Source organism: Montipora capricornis, chromosome 2 (assembly GCF_036669925.1).
Source record: "Montipora capricornis isolate CH-2021 chromosome 2, ASM3666992v2, whole genome shotgun sequence".
NCBI classification, from domain to species: domain Eukaryota; kingdom Metazoa; phylum Cnidaria; class Anthozoa; order Scleractinia; family Acroporidae; genus Montipora; species Montipora capricornis.
Window position 1 is genome coordinate 13,034,991 of NC_090884.1, and position 20,000 is coordinate 13,054,990.

The 20,000-nt window shown below is 39.4% G+C and overlaps 1 protein-coding gene across 1 annotated transcript in view; it reads right to left on the reverse strand.

Annotated features, from left to right (window-relative positions):
- Nucleotides 1-20,000, reverse strand: part of LOC138038918 (intermembrane lipid transfer protein VPS13A-like) — a 133,743-nt gene that overhangs the window by 9,067 nt on the left and 104,676 nt on the right. Inside the window, exons 74-91 of the mRNA XM_068885012.1 lie at nucleotides 19,926-20,000; nucleotides 19,455-19,581; nucleotides 18,334-18,453; nucleotides 17,057-17,166; nucleotides 16,801-16,957; nucleotides 15,941-16,075; nucleotides 15,010-15,091; nucleotides 14,354-14,423; nucleotides 13,591-13,696; nucleotides 12,486-12,551; nucleotides 11,371-11,427; nucleotides 10,885-11,024; nucleotides 7,721-7,802; nucleotides 5,887-6,000; nucleotides 5,356-5,431; nucleotides 4,463-4,626; nucleotides 1,720-1,765; nucleotides 574-697 (exon numbers count right to left, since the gene is read on the reverse strand). The exon at nucleotides 19,926-20,000 is cut by the window's right edge and continues 59 nt beyond it. Of these exons, the coding sequence (XP_068741113.1) occupies nucleotides 574-697; nucleotides 1,720-1,765; nucleotides 4,463-4,626; nucleotides 5,356-5,431; nucleotides 5,887-6,000; nucleotides 7,721-7,802; nucleotides 10,885-11,024; nucleotides 11,371-11,427; nucleotides 12,486-12,551; nucleotides 13,591-13,696; nucleotides 14,354-14,423; nucleotides 15,010-15,091; nucleotides 15,941-16,075; nucleotides 16,801-16,957; nucleotides 17,057-17,166; nucleotides 18,334-18,453; nucleotides 19,455-19,581; nucleotides 19,926-20,000 (1,851 nt within the window). The remainder of the gene's footprint in view (nucleotides 1-573; nucleotides 698-1,719; nucleotides 1,766-4,462; nucleotides 4,627-5,355; nucleotides 5,432-5,886; nucleotides 6,001-7,720; nucleotides 7,803-10,884; nucleotides 11,025-11,370; nucleotides 11,428-12,485; nucleotides 12,552-13,590; nucleotides 13,697-14,353; nucleotides 14,424-15,009; nucleotides 15,092-15,940; nucleotides 16,076-16,800; nucleotides 16,958-17,056; nucleotides 17,167-18,333; nucleotides 18,454-19,454; nucleotides 19,582-19,925) is intronic.

Sequence of the window (20,000 nt, forward strand, 5' to 3'; positions counted from 1 at the left end):
CTCCTGCGGACAATTGTCACCTGAAGTCCGTTTCTCGAAAGTTCCGAAACTTTTCGGATCCTTTTTGGGTGTCACAATTCCCTCTGTGTCTCATGAATGGAGGGATTTTAAGTCATCAAACTTCACAATCATTTAGCTTTTTGTGATTTTTAGAACTTGTCAAAAGAACTGTTTGTCAAAACAAGCGAATAGCAGTTTCGTAAATAGCTTTTCGGGCCGTTCGAGAAACGGGTCCCTGAACCTTGTTCCCGCGAGTCGGCTATGGCCCAGTGAAGGAGCATACGAGCTACTTGAAGTAATTCAAGGTTATCCCTGAGTCACCACTGACACAGAAAGGTCACCCCGGTTTGCGAAGTAATCAACTGGAAGGGATGCGTCATCCCTCGGATAATTATTTTATATGGATATTTCTTCACTCCGGCTCAGAAAATTTTATCCCCTTTTCGTTTAATCGTGCGTCCCTCTCCACACAGTACGAAACAGAGAAAAACACTTTACTTACAACGTGACCGTATTTTCTTTGCATCGGTGGAAAGAGAGATTTTTCTTCCATGGATAAATTTTGGGACCTACCCTTTAATTCCCTCAAGAGTACTACTTGCGAAGTCTACCAATCCTCCGGCAGGACGAGCCAGAACGCCAACAACACCTTTGCCAAGGCCTTTGAAGAATCCAGCTGTCCCTGCCTCTTTAGCACCTACAAAAGAGATCACAAGACAGAGAGGGAGAGTTAAAAATAACCAAAACAAAGCAATCCTCACTAGTGACATCGTCGATAAAGAGAACGTCCATTTCTGCCTGACGTACGCTGTAAAACAGCAAAAGGAAAGCGTTGAGACGACGTTTGTTTTCCCAAACTAAATGAAACCTTTTACTTTTCAGCTCATTTTTTGTCTGTTTGCCACAGTTATCAAGAAGTTGCTAGTAAGGGGATAACAGGAAAGTTCGCATGGTTTCCTCCCGTTAACCAGCAACGCTTAGTCCCTCTGCTACCTTGAGTTTGTGAAGCGAAGAATGATGGCTTTAGAGGCTGAGTCAACTGTGACAAACAAGAAATGTAGCTCAAGCTCTCTTACGGGAAACCGGAGACATCGCTGACATCAACTTTTCGGGAGGATAAATGGCCATGGCATTCGATTTATGAACGCATTCGTCGAGTTCAAATCTCGCTATGAGCACTGGGTCGATTTGCCTTCAGTGGTCCCGAGTTCAACTATGCCTCCATTTGTGAACAAAAAGAAGCTGAAGGGATACGTTTTTTCAACCGTTGCCCGAGTAACCCCATTAAATATCAATAGAATATCAAAGACTGACCAACATATCTGAGCAATCACATAGGTAATTCTTTTGAAATGTAAGTGCTACATGGCTACACGAAAACAACGTATCCAATGGATAGTAAATCATCTGGTGGATAACGTTATCCACCTTTTGAACAACTGGGGCCGGATGAATTTCCTGAAAATAAATCTTGGCACTTCAAGTTAAGGCATATTACACCCAAATGAGTAGTCAAGTATAACAGCAGAGGTAAGCCTTTTCTAGTCTGCCGTACTTTCCCTTGCACTGAGACCTCGGTTAACAATCATGTTAGCAACATGTGTTAGCCGTGAATTCAGGATTCCATCCTCAACCCTGGCCTTCCGGCAAAGTTTTTGACAATAAAAGACCTCATAAACTGATCTAAAAATGCATTCATAACCATTAAAGTGAACTTGCCTTCCATTGGTTTTGTCACAATGCCCGTCACACCGCCAACAACACCCTAGAAACAAGACAAATAGGACGGATGCTGCTTTTCACAAAGCTACAATTTTTAGATTAAACAAGATTAACATTCAACTCCATGTTATCTCCCTTAAAGTCGATTTGAATAGTCGATCGGCGGAGAAATTTTAACAAACTATTTAGCTGAAAGTTACCTGGGACCCATCAAGGAGACTTCGCTTTTCAATAACGAGTGTGAATTCAACAAGAATTGTTAGACTTAACCGATGGAGAAATTTGAACAAAGCATTTACCTTGGCTACCGAATGTTATCTTTTTCTCTGATTTCAACTCTAAGTTCAACTGATATTGTTTATTACTGTGCATTCATTGCATGAAAGGTGTTTTTGGGAGCTTAAATCATATTTCCAGACGAATGAAATGATATATGAAATGAAACATATATATTGAAGTCTCTTAACTTGTGTTAGTATGCGTTGGAATTTGTATGAACGCGAGTGCATTTCCAGATTTATGGGCACGAGTGATCTCTTGAAAGTTCTCAAAATTGCACGAGCTGTAGGCGCAACCAACTTGCCGAAGAATTTTCAAACACAATATGCTCATAGGATTATTTAGTTATTATATACTCAACAAAATAACTCCATCGCTCAATAACCTACTTATGCATTCGTCATTGACCAATCAGAGACGCGATATTCTGTTGAGTATACAATGGATGACAGTTATACCACGAGTGTGCGTTGGAAATGACTTGGCTGTAAACAATATCAAATCCAACAACTGACATGGAATAATTCCATAAACTCTCACATAGGGCCGGGTCACGCTATGCTACAACAAATTGTCCCGGCGAACTCCCAATTTCCGACTCCAAAAAAAAAGGCCGGGTTCTGTAATCTGCCAAAATAATCGGCCTGCCTGGAGGCAACACACCAACTCCTCTGAAGTTTGGTCGATTTTCACAAACATTTGTAAGGTTCCAGCGCTTCTGTTGCACTCGTGTAAGCAAAGCAAAGCAAATAAAAAACCCGATAGTGTTACCGGGCCCAAATTCTGAACGTTAGTATTCTTCGAATTTCGGCTTCCCATCACAAATTTCTCAACTTGGAAAATTTTGAGCTATCACTCGGTATGCCAGCTGACAACCGATATCTAGTGAACCAATAAAAATACTAGAAACCCGATATTTCACAATGAAAATCTAATGAAGAAAGGTTGCAAGTCAAAAAATAAAAGAGCCTGTTGAACTTTATCGCCTTTGCAAAGTTAGAGCTTTTAAAAACTGACCAAATTGTTGCACAGCAAAAACGCTTATGTGCCCATACATTCTTCACAGAATTTCCCAATTTTTCAAGAAACCGGCAATATGCGCAAAAATTATCTGGTATACAATACCAACAATACTTTAAACTGAATTAACTGGTCAAAAATTTCTCACAGGGTTCGCAGAGATTTTTGGTTGCAAAATTAAAAACTTTTTCCAGACTTTTTCCAAAATGCTAATTTCTTTTTCCTGACCCAAGTTTAGTATATATACACTTTGTCTCATGATGGATTGTGAATATACAGTGATATCAAAGAGATTTTTGGTTGCAAAATTAAAAACTTTTTCCAGACTTTTTCCAAAATGCTAATTTCTTTTTCCTGACCCAAGTTTAGTATATAAACAGTTTGTCTCATGATGGATTGTGAACATACAGTGACCACGATGCAGTGTATTTTCCAGGTCTGGAAAACTGGTTTGCAAATTTCCAGACTTTTTCAAGAAGTCAGGACTCTGTACGAACCCTGTTCTCAGCAGTTATACCCAAACCTCAGGTTGGGACCAGGCGGCTCAACTTTGAGGAACGAAGTAAAATAATAAGTAGCATCACAATGAAATATTGGTGAATACTTTTCCTTTACCTAATCATACTTCAAGGAAATTTTAAAAGCACACCAAAACCTTTTCAGGCACTTCTGGCACCATAGTTCAGTATCTTCACAAGGAAGCCGTTAACCCTTTGGCTACCGGAGATTTGGCCGAAAAACACGTTTTGAAGCTAGTTGAGGGATTTTTTGGTCACTGTCGTGCTGTTTAAGCGCTAAATCTCCCTACAAACCCGTTTCCAGGTTGTACACTCTGTGGCCTTTTCAGCCAGGTGCAAAAGAAGCGCTTGCAAAGTTCGGGCATACGCAGAAAGCAAAGTTTTTGGGTTTAAAAGTAGCACAACACTTTCGACTTTCATTTTTCGCTTTCTCTCCTTCCCTCTCTTTTCGCTTTCCTTGCCTCATTTTTTTTTCAACTTGCTGGGCATTTGGTAGGCTTTATTTTGGTGGGAAGAGTTTCTGAGAAACCTTTCATCATCTTAGAATTAGGTGCTCAGAAAGGTACGTGGGTAATGGAGCAAGCTTTTCATGGAGATTTTCAGGTCAGTGTTACATGGTTTTTTTGGCCGTTTCTCCACTTTCCTTGACTGAATTGTGCTCATTCTGGTATAGTTTGAAAGATCTCTTCTCCCTGCACACGTTAGTGGACAAAGCTGTTCCTGACCGTTAAAAGTGATGACGTCACAAGGGGTAGATGGGACCGTGGATAAAGCTGGACGTATTTTGCCAGATAGTAATCAAAGGGTTAAGGAAACCTTTGCAAACATTTTAAAACATTAAAATACTAGACTAAGAAGAGACGGCCGTAATACTGAGCGAGAAAACTATATCGGGATTTGAGTTAACAAGTTCCAAGACTCACCTCAAACAGTCCCTTCCCACCCCTCGTAAGTCCTTCTTTGACACCAACAGGTTTCTTTCCCATCACCTGTCTTCTCTCATGCTGGTGCTTATCGTCCATTGTAAGTGCTGCGATACCTTTACCCAGCGTGCCGGTAATACGCGATACTGCTCCCGCTGCACCACCTAAAGGTTTCAGGATAAAATGTACATCAGCAAGGCTAACAAGGGTAGAGCACCTGAGTCAAAAAATCATGCCTGATGAAGGAATAATAGTATTTAGTATCACCCAACTAGTGGACTAATGCAAATCCTGCATTTTAATTGGCTACGTTACTAGAGGAATATTATTATTATTATTATTATTATTATTAGTCCTAGAATAGCGAAAAGCGTGACGCTTTCTTTCGTTTTATTCCCAAATAAATATTTCTTTAACTTGCATTTGATAGCTTTATTATTGCCTTTTCTGTCGGACTAGTTGAGTGATACTAAAACAAGTAGACCCTTCGCCCTTAAGGGCCACGGGTCAATAGCCCATTCGGCTTTGCCTCATGGGTTATTGACCCATAGCCCTTAAGGGCGAAGGGTCTAATTGTTAAATAGAACTAGTAGAGACCCGTGGGAACGAGTCTCCTATATTGCCTGTAATGGGCCGTTTCTGAGTTGCTGTTTGTCTCGGTTTCGAAGTGAGTCTTGGTACTCAACTATTGTAAGGGAAATGAGTTTGATTTGAATGGTTGTGCACCAGGACTCGCTTTGAAACTGGGGCATGCAGCAACTCGGAAATGGGCTATTGAAAGGTCATAGATTCGACTCCTGAAAATGAGCACTTGTTTTTTTTCCCGAGTATCCACAAGTCAATATAAATATAACCAATTAACAAAGTGCTTAAATTTATCTGAAAAGACTTACCAACTGTGTGTCCAAATAAACTCCTAGCACCAATTGCTAGTCCCTCAGCAAACTCACCAGGACCCTGAATCAAACCCTATAATCATAAAAAAAAGATAGATTATCACTGCACCCTTTTAAGTGTCCTTCCTATCAGTGAAGCAAAAAAAGGTGTTACAATAAAGGCTTCTTATTTATAATTGAACGAACGAGTGAAGTATTGACGGAAGAGGGAAACTAATGAATGAATGCACGCACGAATGTAACATCAATGCACTCGGTCACCAGACAAACGCACGAGTCAACACGCGAAAAACGAAAGCCGGAGAAGGCAAGCGGAACGAACAAATCAACGAAGGATACAGAAGAAGGAGGAAGCAGGGGATAGAGATATAGATTTCAGTCTTAGTAAAGGCAGATAGCATGACCCCTAGATATATTTTCTTTTTGTAGTCTAAGTCGCTCATGCAAAAGCCGGCACTCTAAGCAAAAGTGAAGGGATAGTAGATGGACAAATACATGATTTTATTTAGAGATGGAAGAGAGTCCTACCTGGTATGGTTCGTAAAAGAAGTCGATTGCTCCATCCTTGAGTCCAGTTATCAAACCAAACGGATTTCCTAACACGTCAAGTCCTAATACCAGCACGTACAACTGTTTAATTGCCTGAAACGAACGAACGAAGAAACAAACGACTAAACTACAGAAGGACAAGTGGCCATGTGTCAAGGAAACAGGGACCACGAAACAAATGTTTGAAATAGACTATTCTGATTTGGTACAAGAGTATACCTGTCACATTGAAAAGCAATTTAGCATTGGCATGAGGTTAATTATAGAGGGCACCAAACAAAAACCGTCGCGACACTTCCCTTACTAAACCTTCATGGTGCTAAAGTTCTAAAGGTATCAGACGCTGGGGTGTAAGCGCCGGCTTTAGTGACTGTGGTGTGTACCTACATTAACGCACTTTTACAACTTGGATACTTTAAATAAATTAGCAGACGTCCGTAGGGGCTAAAGGTAAAAGAGACTTGTTCAATTCTGATAATTTACTCGTGACTTAAGTCACAAACCTGTAATTTGATCCCTCCGGTTCCTTTGTCCAGCGGAAGGGCTATACCGCAAAAATATGGATCCAACTTGACGGGCAAAAAGTCGCGTTTTGGATCGATCGCAAAATGTTCTTGCAGACGCTAATTTTGGTCACGAGTAAACTCAGTTGTAAAAAAAAATAACATTATCAGGTCAAGGGAACTTATGCACGTTCACTAGGTTTTAAGATCTTAATCCTGGCTTGAAAATACTCTAAAAAGACGAAAACATGCGCTCTTTAATCCTTTCCAAGTTGGAAGGACCTGATTGAAGTGGTTTAAATAACTTTTATGACATCTGTTACTTTGTAGGAAAAAGAGCAGAACTTGACTGGTGAATTTTTTGATGGTGTAAAACTACCATGAGCTCCCTCCGAAAACGCGCTTGTATAGAGCGTTTTAACATGACGTCACGGCTGCCATGTTGGTGTTCCAAACTAATCCTCTGGGAATTGAACTCTATTTTTATGCAAATAGTTTCTTTTGTTTCATCAAATTTGCATTTATTTTAGTCACGTGAGTGAAAACGCTCTATAAGGACTCGGGCAAACAACTTCAAAAAATTGATTCAACATCCGTTCGATTTTGTTGAACGATTTTGACTGCTGGGGTGGAAACTGGTTTCAACACATCATAAACATTTGATTTAACAAAGCTTCACGGGAGGCCTGGTATTCAGTCCCAGGCTGCAGCCGTAGTTGTTACGTCATTGAGAGACCGATTAGTGCGCACACGCATACCAAACAAAGTTGAAAGAAGGGGGCAAACGGCTTGTATGGTTGTTGAAGCAACGTTTAAACGCTTTTGAACTTATTTTCAACATCGATTCAACAAATTTCAACATGGTTGAAAGGGAGTGGGGCAAACCGTTTCAACATCGCTGTTCAACAAAATCGAATGGATATTTTACAATGACTGCAAAATTCTCGCGCGCTCATTGGTTTATTTTTACTGAAATAAGCGGACAGACAAATAAATTTATAATTTATGCGAGGATGACGTGATATTGCTTGCGTCAGATCGAAGTTTCTCGCATTTTTGTCTCGCGTTCTTCTCGTGTTTTGACTTAATTTTGACCCCTCTGCCTTTTCGTCATTGTAAAAAACAAATTGATGTCAGTTTTTCACGCGTCTGTCCTGTTATTGACAATGAATTTCGTCATAACATTGTCCACTACGAAAATCATGATCAATAACAGGACAGACGCATGAAAAACTGACATCAATTTGTTAATTGAAGTGAATGTTGAGGCGGTTTTCCTTGGCCTTAAGCGAAAAGTAAAAGTAAATTACCTGGCTTCTGTAATGTTTGACTGCAACTTGGATCAACTGTTGTTGAGTGTAAACTTTGCTTTTGATTTCAAAATACGCTAGCCTGCAAAAAGGTGATTGGATACTATAAATTCTCCACATACTAAACAAAACGAAATTCAGAGAAATTCCAAAACAAGATGTCCCACAATAGGACATTTGCATGATGACACAATTTGACTACAAGTACCAGAATCTTTCAGGTTTCGCTTGTCTCATGTTAATTAGAGCTATTGTTATTTTTACCACACTGGGAATAAAAAATTTATATATTAAATATTTAAATATAGCTCCAATTAGCATGGGACAAGCAAAACCTGAAGGATTCTGGTACTTGTTTTCAAATGGCGTCATCATGCAAATGTCCTATTAGATAAAGATTTGCATTCCCGAGTTGGGCAAATTTGCATATTTCTTGTTGCTGGCACGAGGGCATTTTACAACTGGCACGTGCAGTACATGCTAGTCTTGCCTCCATGAGTTTAAGAATGACGAGGGATACGCCAATGCCAACGGCAAAAAACAATAATATCACTGGTTAAAAGAGGAAAATAATCGTGCGGAAGGCATTTTTAGGTACTCTGCATAACAACGATGTGAAATCACCAATGACAACGTGAAAATACAAAGGTGAACCTTTCAATCTCTATTTTTACTCTAAGGTTGTGTTCCATTAGGTTGGGTTGGTTGGGTTTTTTAGTGTGCTATTCAGAAAAAAACCGTTTTCGGTTGGTTTGGTTGATCCACTTTTTCAACCGGCATCAAACTAGGTTAAAACGGTTGAAAAAGCATTGGTAGCGACCGCTGTCGTTTACGCGGGCCATTTAAAGTCGGTCGCGGGCTCCTGCCGTGTTGTTTTCCCTCAACTTGTCAACGCTGAGAAGTCTGGTAATAACTATTCCCAGGAGTTACCGCGTTTCAACCGAAAACGGTTGGAAAAATCTTCTATTCGGAAACCTCAACCGCCTCAAAGAAAACTCTTCAACCTAAGCCGGTTGCGGTTGAAACGGTTGATCCCAATGGAACACAACCTAAAACTCCTCATACCAGTGTATTTTTAGGATACTTCGTCAGCATTGTGCGACATGAACGAGATAGGATAATCGCGAAAGACTCACGATAGTGCAAAATAACATTTAAAGGTGACATTTTCGTCGCCGTCGCAGATCTTAAAGTGCCTACTGAAAAATCTAAGGGAACCTCCACCACAACAACAACAAAAAAACAAATTACGTTTTCCACAAAAATGTAAACAATCAAATTTGTTTAATTTTTTTCAAAGAAAGCGTTTGTATCTGGTATCTGAAATAAATGAATTTCAGCATTTGTCATTTCGTGCTCAAATTTCCTGCTTGCCGCCGCCTGGAATAATTTTGACTTGTTACCATTGCTTTACTGCTATCAAACAAAACCTCTGTGCAAGACGTCTGATACAAACACTTGAAAATAAATTTGAAGAGATTTGATTGAAAACCCTGTTTCCTTCGGTTTAAAGGTTGTTCTTCAGTAGGAGCATGAAGTTCTCTTTTTATTATTTTCATGGTACTTTCCAATCTGAGTGTCCAACGGTGCGTTAGATCAGTGACCGTATTCCGGAATAGGAATCATAGAATGGAAGTTAGAAATTCTTCGTTTTTACGACGATTTACTAAAAAATTGTCGAACACCTGCTAAAATGCTATTTTAAATATATCTTTATTATCCTTGTTGCTTCAAAACCTTAGAGATACTGTTTTAAATCATTAATCCACGTATTCGTATAGGGTCAATCGAACACACCCTTAGTGTTGCTTCCTTGTCTTCTCTGTAGAACATGACAAGTGGTTAGGGAAAGATCCTCTTGAATTCTGTTTCGCTTGTCTGAATACAAATACTAAGCATATTTCCGAAGTGAAAGTTATACTAGATATGCTATATATTCTAAAATCTAAGGGTAAACAAAGACATGATGACAACGACGACGATGAAAATACCCAGAATCGCGGAAATCTCGTCACAGAAGGGAATGTGCTTAACAAGATCCCAAACGTATATACCAAAAATCTAAGGGTATATCAAGCATCTAAGAGACAGCCTGAGACTACAACCCCTAATGGGTTATTGAGACTGCCTCGCCTTTCCTTCTTTTCAGACTAGTTTTGAAGAAATATATTTCATAACAAAAAAATCTTGAACATGTAACTATTCACTATTATTATTCACTATACTGAATATATATATATATATATATATATACACACACACACATATATATATATGTATATATTTATTAAAAACTGGATCATTGGATAATGCAATTCGAGAGTTTTGATTGGCTAAGCCATCATGGGTTATGAGCCATTATACCATGATCTACAAACACGGCAAGCATATGCGTGATTTTTTGGGCCTTTTTATTTTTATTGTAGTCTAGTTTTCGATATTTTGGGGTCGTTTTTAATAAAACAATTATTCCACTTGCGCTTGTTGGATAAGAGATGATTATAGCCAACTCGGGGCTACGCGTATCGTTGGCTATCTATCATCTCATATCCAACAAGCGCGAGTGGAATAATTGTTAAATATATTCTGTATAGTGAATGAACAGCTATAAGGTGTAACGGTCATTCACCCTGATGAAGGTAGTCTTTCTCTTGTGTTCAAGTATACTGAGAGGGTTTTTTAAAAAATGTGTTGGATTCTTGTTAAAAAAAAAAAAAAAAAAAAAAAAAAAAATATATATATATATATATATATATATATATATATATATATATATATATATATATATATATATATGTATTTATTAATTATATGGCTTGTGTTTGTAGCCGATATAACGCGCGCTCTGATTGGCTAATTGTGACTGAATTGTAGGGCATTATTCTCCCGTAATGCCCACGGGCCGATTACGGGCTTGCAAAAACAAAGCAAAAGGTAATTAAAAAGTCATGTAAGAAACTACTTACTAACCGAGCTAGTTGTAGCTCCAGCCGTACTGGGGAATATTGGCCCTCGGTCGTTTTTGCCACGACCTCGGGCCAATATTCCCCAGTACGGCCCTCGCGCTCGGTTAGTAAGAAGTTAATATATATAAATCAAAGAAAATCGTAATAATATATAAGTAAAGCTCAACACTGATCAGTGGAGATTGCAAAAATACTCACTTGAACTCCACATCTTGCACTTCAGTCACAGCTACACCCACACTCTGCAATAAAAGACTCAGAAAACTTCCCCCGATATGAGTGCGGGTTTTATTACCACCTTCCGCTGCACCACCCAGCTGAGAGAAGCTCAAATGCACCTGTGAGATAAACATGAAATTTAAATGCGAAATTATGACACAAAGTGTAAAGTTGTATTCGGAGCACACCTCCAAACTCCAATTCACCTTTATCACTCGGCGGCCATTTTGGAGTCCGTGGGGAATAAAGGCTTTGTCTTTGCATTGACTTTGCCCGTCCAGCCTCACACTGAATGAGAGGTTCGACGGGCAAAATCTTTAGTTTGGACATTGAGTGATATGGGCCAATGGGAGTGAGATCATGACTATAGACAAAAACAACATCTAATGGAGTAAAAGAAGAGTGAAACAAAAAGAGGGAAAAACTGTGTATTGTTCTGATTTTGAAAACACAAAATAAACTGACCTTCAGTGGTGACAAATGGAAGTAGTCGAAGAAATTCCTCCCATCACTCAGCGCAGCCTGAAAATCCATACAACTAAGATTGGTATTGACATTTACGGTAGCAGGTCCCAGTTTTAGTTTCGCCATGACACGCAAAACGAGAATCAAATAGAATGGGACATCGCAATAACCACTACAAAATTGCAGAACAACACAAAAGAAAAACAATAAACCCAAAAAGGTTTGTGGATGGACAGAAAAAGGGAACATTAAAACGGACTGCACGTGAGAAATCTTGAAAAGGTCGTTTTTGCTGATAATCAGCTTGAATGTAATGTAACAATAATTTTATCAAATTTATAGGTAAAGGAATTCTGTTCTACCATTTTTCGAGTTGAAGACTCCTAACCAAATAAACGTTTTCCGAAAGAACCCAAAATACTGTGATATAGCCACTTTAACCTTAAGCCATTTGCGAAATACCAGATACCAAAGGTGACAAATTATTTCGTGAGAAAAGCGCTACTGAACTAGTACATGTAAAATTTGGAGCCCTACGACCGAAGCTCCAAAGACTATCTCATCTATTGGGCTTAAATTTTCAGAGAGAGCTAATCACGCAATCCACTTTCAATCTTCACTGCTGTCTTCTTGAAGGATTGAGCTTCAGTACAGAGCCAAATATTACAAAAAAAACAAGGAAAAGTTTCCTTTTAAATGTGGCCGGATAACTACTGCGTTTTTATAAACATTCATCCTCGTGGATTATTTAATAGTTTGCACAGGCATAACACATCCAAAATTGACAGTTGGGGACGTGATAATTCTCATGATGTTGGCCAGGTTTACTACAGATGAGTAGCCGCTTAAAATGTATCTTTCCTACTGTTTATGTTTTTCGCTTTTGTTCCTAACCCTAACCCTAACTTTGCAAAACTCGTTCCTGTCATTTCAATGACATGGAGGGTTCCCGTTTTGTAATGACAAACATGCAAACTGTCAGCATCCCAAGTGAGCGGTCTTTAATATTAGGTGTCTTGTGTCCTTTAGAAGATACTTTAAAAAGACAGAATGAAGAAATAAAAACAAAGACAATACTGCATAATTTGTGACTGTAATGGGATCAATGTTCCAACCTGTACAGCAAATGCATCTCCGAGGCTGTCATGTACCCGTTGCTTGTCCAGTGAATACTCAATAGCCTGCGGAAAAAGACAACGAATGCAATGACAAAGTTTCACTGATTTGCGTCCTTTGCCTTGGTGAATTATTCCTTAATTAAACTTTAAACGTTTTTACTAAACAGAAAGGCACATCTGGAAAAAGAAAAAAAAAAAAAACAAAAAACACAGGAGACAAAAAGCAGCAAGGCCAACAGTGCCACAAAATCATGTAAAGGATTTACTGTGTCATTGTATCCAAAAGAGGAAATCTTCTTTCCCCCTCCTCCCCTTCTGTTGATCCACAAACTACGAGGGTCAAAGGAGGCATGAGTTGCGGAAAAGTATAATCATGCAACACGTAATGTAAGCAGGATGACGTGAAAGAAATACTCTGACTATTTTAAGCATCACACTAACTAAATACAACAGCGGAGTGTTTATGAAAATATGTTTACCCTTAAACAATGCAGATATTTTACATTACTTCTCACTAGCACACGAAACAACGCACGACAACAAAACTCCAAGGACATGACATTTGCAAATTTATGCCACCTTTTGACTTCACCAAGCCACGCAGCAAGGTTGTCAATCAAAGCCCACTAAAAGAGGTTCAAGCCGTCAAATGAGCCAATCAAAAGGCAAGAAAAATAGACACCTCGAGAAAAAGCGCGCAAAAACAGGGTTTGCTTCACAACTTGTTGAAAAATTTTCATTACCAAATGCAAACCTTATTGAAGAAATGTAAACTCAAAACAATGCGAGAAACATGAAATTCATGAGTAAATGTGAATACTCTCCCCAAAATTCATGATCTCAAACTCAAGAAGCAATCGTTGGCCGAGAGAGCGCTTCGAGACTTCACACCAAACAAGTCACGAAATCATTCAAATCTGCCAGAAAACCCTCCGGTTTTGTTGATCATCCTAGTGTTTTCCACTAGGAAGAAAATTTGAAATTGGAAAAAAACACGGGATACAACTAACAGCACAGCCCGGTTATTTGGTTAGTAAAGGGATTTATACTGTTGACAAGTTTAAGGTAGAGAGTAAAAAAAAATTATCATCGATGATTTTACCTCCTGACTCCGATCAATTGTATCCGAGGAAAACAGTCCAAACAGCGCCATCAGAAAGCCCATATCAGCTTTGACTTCCATCTCTTGAATAAGAACCTTAAAATACCTGATACGGACAGACGTAAGAGAAATGATTGGAAAGTGCACAATAAAACGTTTCCTGTATCGTCCAACATCGAAATAACGGTGAGTTAGAAGCCTAAGCAATTCGAAACTCGTGAATGGTTCGATCGCTCGGGTGAGTGTAGTCCTGAGACGAACTGATTTCGATGACATTGACTGACGTTTCGACAACTTGAGCGGATGTCATGAAAACAAAGAGCAGATTCCGACGAATGAGAGACTCTGACATGTCCTTTTGCTCTAAGCAAACATCGATATCAGCAAGACAAACGACGCAAGTACTTCCGTCGCTTCCCAAATTTTAAAACTATTTAACTGCGGAACTCTACACAATCACGGAAAGGATAACCATTTTTACATCGGTCCTTCGACCTATAAATACTCTAGATCCGTCGCAGATACCGAAACATCGTTATTTTTTGAACTACTGAACATGTTTATTTTCTCAGTTCCGTATCCAATAACGAGGATTTTCCTTTTGTGTACTCAGTCCCGAAAGGGTTGGGAATACACAATTGTGTAGAACGTAAGGAAACGTTGCATAAGGATCTTATGTTATCCACCTTAGTGCAATAGTTGGAGCCCAGGGTCATCCAAGCGTTCAGAGCGTTGTAAGCAAACCATTACTTTCTCCACTTACTTGATTTCCTGCACGTGAGATCGCTCTTTCTGTTTAGTGGCAAGGCTTAATTCGATGTACGGCTTTGGAGCTGGGAAGAAAAAGGAAAGAAAAGTATTATTTTCATTGATGAAACTGAGAGTAACATTAAAATAATCCAATCTACAATCTTGGACAAATTAAATGGAAAATTGAGACCACCCCTCCCCCCCCCAAATCAGTGATGGGAAAATGGCGCGTTTTGGCCTTCACGCGGCTTCATCCTTGATTTGGGGGGGGGGGGGGAGGGGGCATTTCTGTTCCATTTTATTCTGTCCAAGATTGTAGATATCAACTCCACCAAATGATCATGTAAGGACCCTAAACTTGCACTCACACAAAAACAAAAACAATGAATGGGAGTTCTTTGAGATTCAAGCAACCAATGGATTTACACCGAGGTTTGACTTATGATATCGTAAGGCATCACGTTGTCAGCAATTCCTGAAAAAACCTCTAAACGATTAGTATTTGCACACCAAAAATCTGTGCCGAAAATAAAAGGTCTTTTTCCAAGTAAGCCTAGAAGACCCTTTTAAAAGTCTTCGAAAAATGCGAGTTTCAAAACTCTTCTTTGAGCTGTTAAGTTACAGCGAATCACAAAGGACTATCATGATGGACAATGTACCACAACTCACCATTATCAGCAGCAAGAGACTTAGGGGGAGGTATTGGGTACAGAACAGTTTGGAAGGTGGCGCCTGGAACCTGGCTGTCTATCTACATGAACACAAAAAATAAATAATGGTCAGCACTTATATTCGGCATTAAAAGGTTGAATAACGTCAATCCAAATGAGGTCTTTGCCAATGGAAACCCTCTTTGACTGTCATAGATTTTTCCTATTCCGAACTCGTCCGAGCGAATAGTTCCTTTCAAGAAATACCATTTACAAACTGGCAGGAAGGAAAGAGAGTAAAGGATCTGTTCCTCTGAGATTGCCCCATGATTTGAAAATGGCAATCTGTATATACACGTCAATTCGATTAGCTGTGCTCTACTTGGCTTTGAAAAAAAGATCTCTCAACCACATGCCTTTGTGTCTGACCGTACCGTTCCTGTTTTTAATACATAAAATGGTTGCTGAGAGGTGCTACCTTTAGATTGACAGAAACGTATTTTAGTCAGGTCTGTGAATTAACATGGAGGAAATGTACTTGAAATTCTAACTGAAAGTCTCTTCATATTCTGAAGGTGTTGCTTCCTGTAACCCAGTTAAGATTTCTTTGCATTCACCAAACTTCATCCGCTTTATGACCTTCTTGACTGAACGTGGGCGGCTCTATTTCGACACGAACACGACGCATGCGGACATCTTTCAAGATATCGACATACCGCTCTGTAATGACGTCTTTGCTCCTACGGTAAGTCAAATTACGTCTGATAAAATATTCTACATGTTTAATATGTTGACTCCTGTTTTTATATTCGAATAAAAAAGAATTGGATAGATTCCCACAATGACTGCAAATCTCTTAAATTTCAGAGAGCCTGCAAAAACAATAGACCTGCGCAAAGCAGTGTGGTTGAGAAACTTCTAAATGTAAGTGACGATCTTTCCCCTCTTACCTGGACAAAATTAATCTTGGCGTTAAATTCCAACTCGTTTGGTGATGCCACATACTCAAGAGAAACACCTGGTGCAAAAGACCTTCTGATTGCCTGACGATTAGGGCGCACAATTTCCATCAGTTGAAAATCAATCTATATTAAAAGAGAGTAGTGAAAATTGACATTAAACAATTAAGTAGTGTCAGCTTGGGTAGAACCCCTTCAGAGCAATAATCCGAGAATGGATTGTTTGCACTTTTCAGACCGAAAAAAATGGAGGGGTTAATAAAAAGTCAAAGCGTGGAACACAGCGGCGTAATGAGGTCCAAGCTGTGTCCCGCAGTTCATGCCACAAAGAGAGAAAGAGATAGTGGGCACTTAGTCTCACAACGGCTACCACGCAGTTTTGGGGTGCGGCAAAGGCAGAGCGACACCATATTTTGCAAACAAGGGAAGTCTAAAAGACGATTTTTGAATGATGGAGGTCACACGAAAAATTATCAAATGGCCTACTGGACGGTCAAGAAACCGATCCTAGTGGACCGTTGGAGATTTCAGCAAAAGAAAACCAAGAGAAATGGTTCAAATACAACAACACTGGACCGCTGTCTTGTAGGTCTCCATTTAAAAGGATTGTAGTATATTCTGGTCCAATCTCTTTAAACAATTTTAATAATGGCAGATCGATTTAAAATGTCAACAAGAGTTAAAAGCGAAACTTCATTGAACTTTAACCAAACATCGTGACATACAAATGACACCACCACTTAACCCATTTATACTTTGCCTCATTGAAAAGGAGAAATTACAAACGTCACGACATTTCATCCTCCAAAGCGGTAAAAGCGTAATGCACAATCAAACGGCTCGATGACTACCTCTATATCGCCCGTCTTGTAAATGTAGTTAGGCGTAGCTCCTGCAGATATCTGATTTTGTATTGTTGTCCAAGCGGCCTCCAACTCATCACACAGACGCACTTTCATTGCCTTCCATCTCCCTTTCTTCCTCTGTTCCTCCCAGATAACATCACTCCTAGTTAATCAGGCAAATACATAGCCAATTAGCGGGTCAATCAGACACGAAGCATAAAAGTTATGATAAAACATAACAAAGATGCCGGCTCATTCTTACGGTCTGATTCCGATGTAGGCGACCTCGACACTCTTCTCATCATTGACAAGTGAAAGACCAACGCCCTCCAGACCTAAAGTTATACGCTGGGAGGTTGGTTCTTTTTGTTCCTTCAAACAGAGATTTAAAAATCTGATTATCTACTCGTTAACAGCACAATAAAGAACAGTTAACCAAAACTAGTTAGTTTATCCTGAATTCATCTCTTTGGGATATGATACACTTTTTGAGACCGACCAGCTTCCAGTTGCTAGAGAGATAAGGCTGAGACTGGAATAGATCTGCTAAACTCAGGTTGGACACTTTCCAACAAAAAATACATGACAAACGCCAACAAATTTAGGCTATCGCGGAAAACAACTGAGACATATTTGCGCCATTTGAATAGAACTAGAGCAGGCTTATCAGGCGCAGAAGGTACAACGTTCCTCAGTGCCGATCACCTCAACACACTTTTCCACTTTATTTATTCTCCGAAATCGTCCAAAATACGTCGTATTTGATTGAAATGTCACTTTTTATTGGCTCTGAAAAATGGGAATAGTGGTCATCCTTTGATAACTGAGCAATGAAAAGAAATGGGTTCGATGCTGGGTTGACGTCACAAATTAATTTGCATCGTTGTTTTCAAAGAACTTTCAAAGCACTTTGTGACGTCCGCATTCCCCTTCATTGCTCGGTTTTGTATGCAAAAGTGGAAAAGTATGTTGAGGTGATAGTTGCAGTTTTTCAACACTCGAATAGAAACTTCGTATCTCCAAGCGGCCATGTAATATTCTATTTATTATACAAACACCAAATGAAATACTAAATCATTTCACGAAAGGCATTGAAAGGTGCGATTTTCATATGTAACCATAGCAACAGTGATCACTCGAATAGAAACTTCGTATCACCAAGCGGCCATGTAATATTCTATTTATTATACAAACACCAAATGAAATACTAAATCATTTCACGAAAGGCATTGAAAGGCGCGATTTTCATATGTACCCATAGCAACAGTGATCTTTTCATGTGTGAAAATAACAAGTTATCTTCACCTGCGAAGAAGGGTCATGCTTTTCGCAACAAGACGACTATTACCAACAGTCCTCTAGTAGCGTAGCCAATTAAAATCAGGATTTGCATTAGTCCACTAGTTGAGTGATACTAATAACGGATATGTGAGAAAAATACTGAAATCTCTGCACGAATGAAACAGTGACTTATCCACAGGATAAAGTTATCCCCTGAACAACTGAGGCCAGCAGTTGTATTACTGAGAGATCCCTTACCACTTGCGCTCTGAAAGCCAGTGTGAAGTCATCAATAATTAGCAACACTCTTTGTAATCCCTCCAGGAATGCTGCCCAATAGAACTTCTTACTTTCATGTTCAAACTCTCCCCATCTTGTCTACAAAGAAAGAAAGAAATAAACAAATTGAAACGAACATGAACAGCAAAGACCATTGCCATTTCCCTTGGAAAGTGAAATTCACAACTTGTACACAAGAACTATTTACGACAAGATCGTACGAGAAAAATGTTTTAATTTTTAATAAAAAAGATGCTGTCAAGAAACTCTAGAACCTTCCTGAAACAAATGGTGCTTCAAAGAGCCATCAACCCGGTAAACGGTGTTGAAACTGTTACTTTGAATCTATAAAAAAATCCGTGGCCAACAAAATCAACTGAAATAACTTCTTGGAAGGAAAATCCATTATTTAATTGAAAAAGGACCTCAACTATCGCGCGCTTTACACTAGCACAAAAATCTAGCACGGCACTCCGAAATCTCGGTACCGTACCTATGTTTTTCACGTTTTTCGTAAGTAAACAGAACAAACAGAAGGCATATCAGGCACCCGTGCCAGAAATTACAGAGGCGCCCAGCATATCTCTGGAGGTGTGCTCGGCACTCCAAACGTTGGTGCAGTGCCACAATTTTGTCTCAACGATCAACAAGTAGCTGATAGCATCCATGTATTTCTGTAAGAGTCTTTTTTTCCGGAGAATCAAACATTGTGTCAATTCTTGAGTGCATGCATGGCTTTAACATTCAGGGTCGTTTAATAACTGACGAGAAAGTGCTGGCTTTGTAATGGCTTTGGCGAATAATTAAACTTTCAAGCGTTATTGCGTACAGACTATAAACAGTAGGACCATCTCAGAGCACTTGCTCAATAACCTTTAGTGACATTGATGAACTTGCAAACTGTTCCCAAGAGGTAGGGAATGTACTCCCGGTGGGATTGTCTGGCCTGCGTTATTCAAAGCGGGTGAATGGCTCTATGCGCTGGATACATCCTCATACAATTGATAACTCCGTGAGATCTGATGACCTTCGAAGCCACCGTTTTGAACCCCCTAGGCCTGACCAACTACACAGTGATGTCAATGTAATCACATTATTACCTTTGACAAGTCAGCTGCAGTCATCTCTTGTGATCCTTTCACAAACCAAACGAACTCTTTACTGCACGAAGGCTCATCCCACGTGAAAAGGACGCATTGGTTTGGATGCAAACAGTGTTCTTTGCAACTAGAAAAAGAGAAAAAGGACACAGGAGAGCAATTGAGCCTATTTGTCCATAACCTGTCTGAATAAAGGTTTGGGAATCGAAGTTTGTTCGTTTTCTGTACGATCTAGGACTCTTGTTTTGATATAAAATCTCTGTTGTTTATGTTGGAGATTCAATACCATATGGTAACGACTGGCATTCGGTATTACAGAAGGTCCGCTGTTTGCTTCAAATTAAATCTCGCTCAAGTTTAAATTACATTTGTTCTTTTCGACCTAATTGACCACGAGTAAAACAAACCACATTTCTCTTTTAATCTTCCTGTCAATGCACAACCCGAGATAAAGGCTATAAGCTATTTTACCCTCGTTGTTTGTAGCAAATGTCAAGCTGTGTGCAATTTTCCAATCTGACTGGTGCTGCTCCATGGTAGTATGGA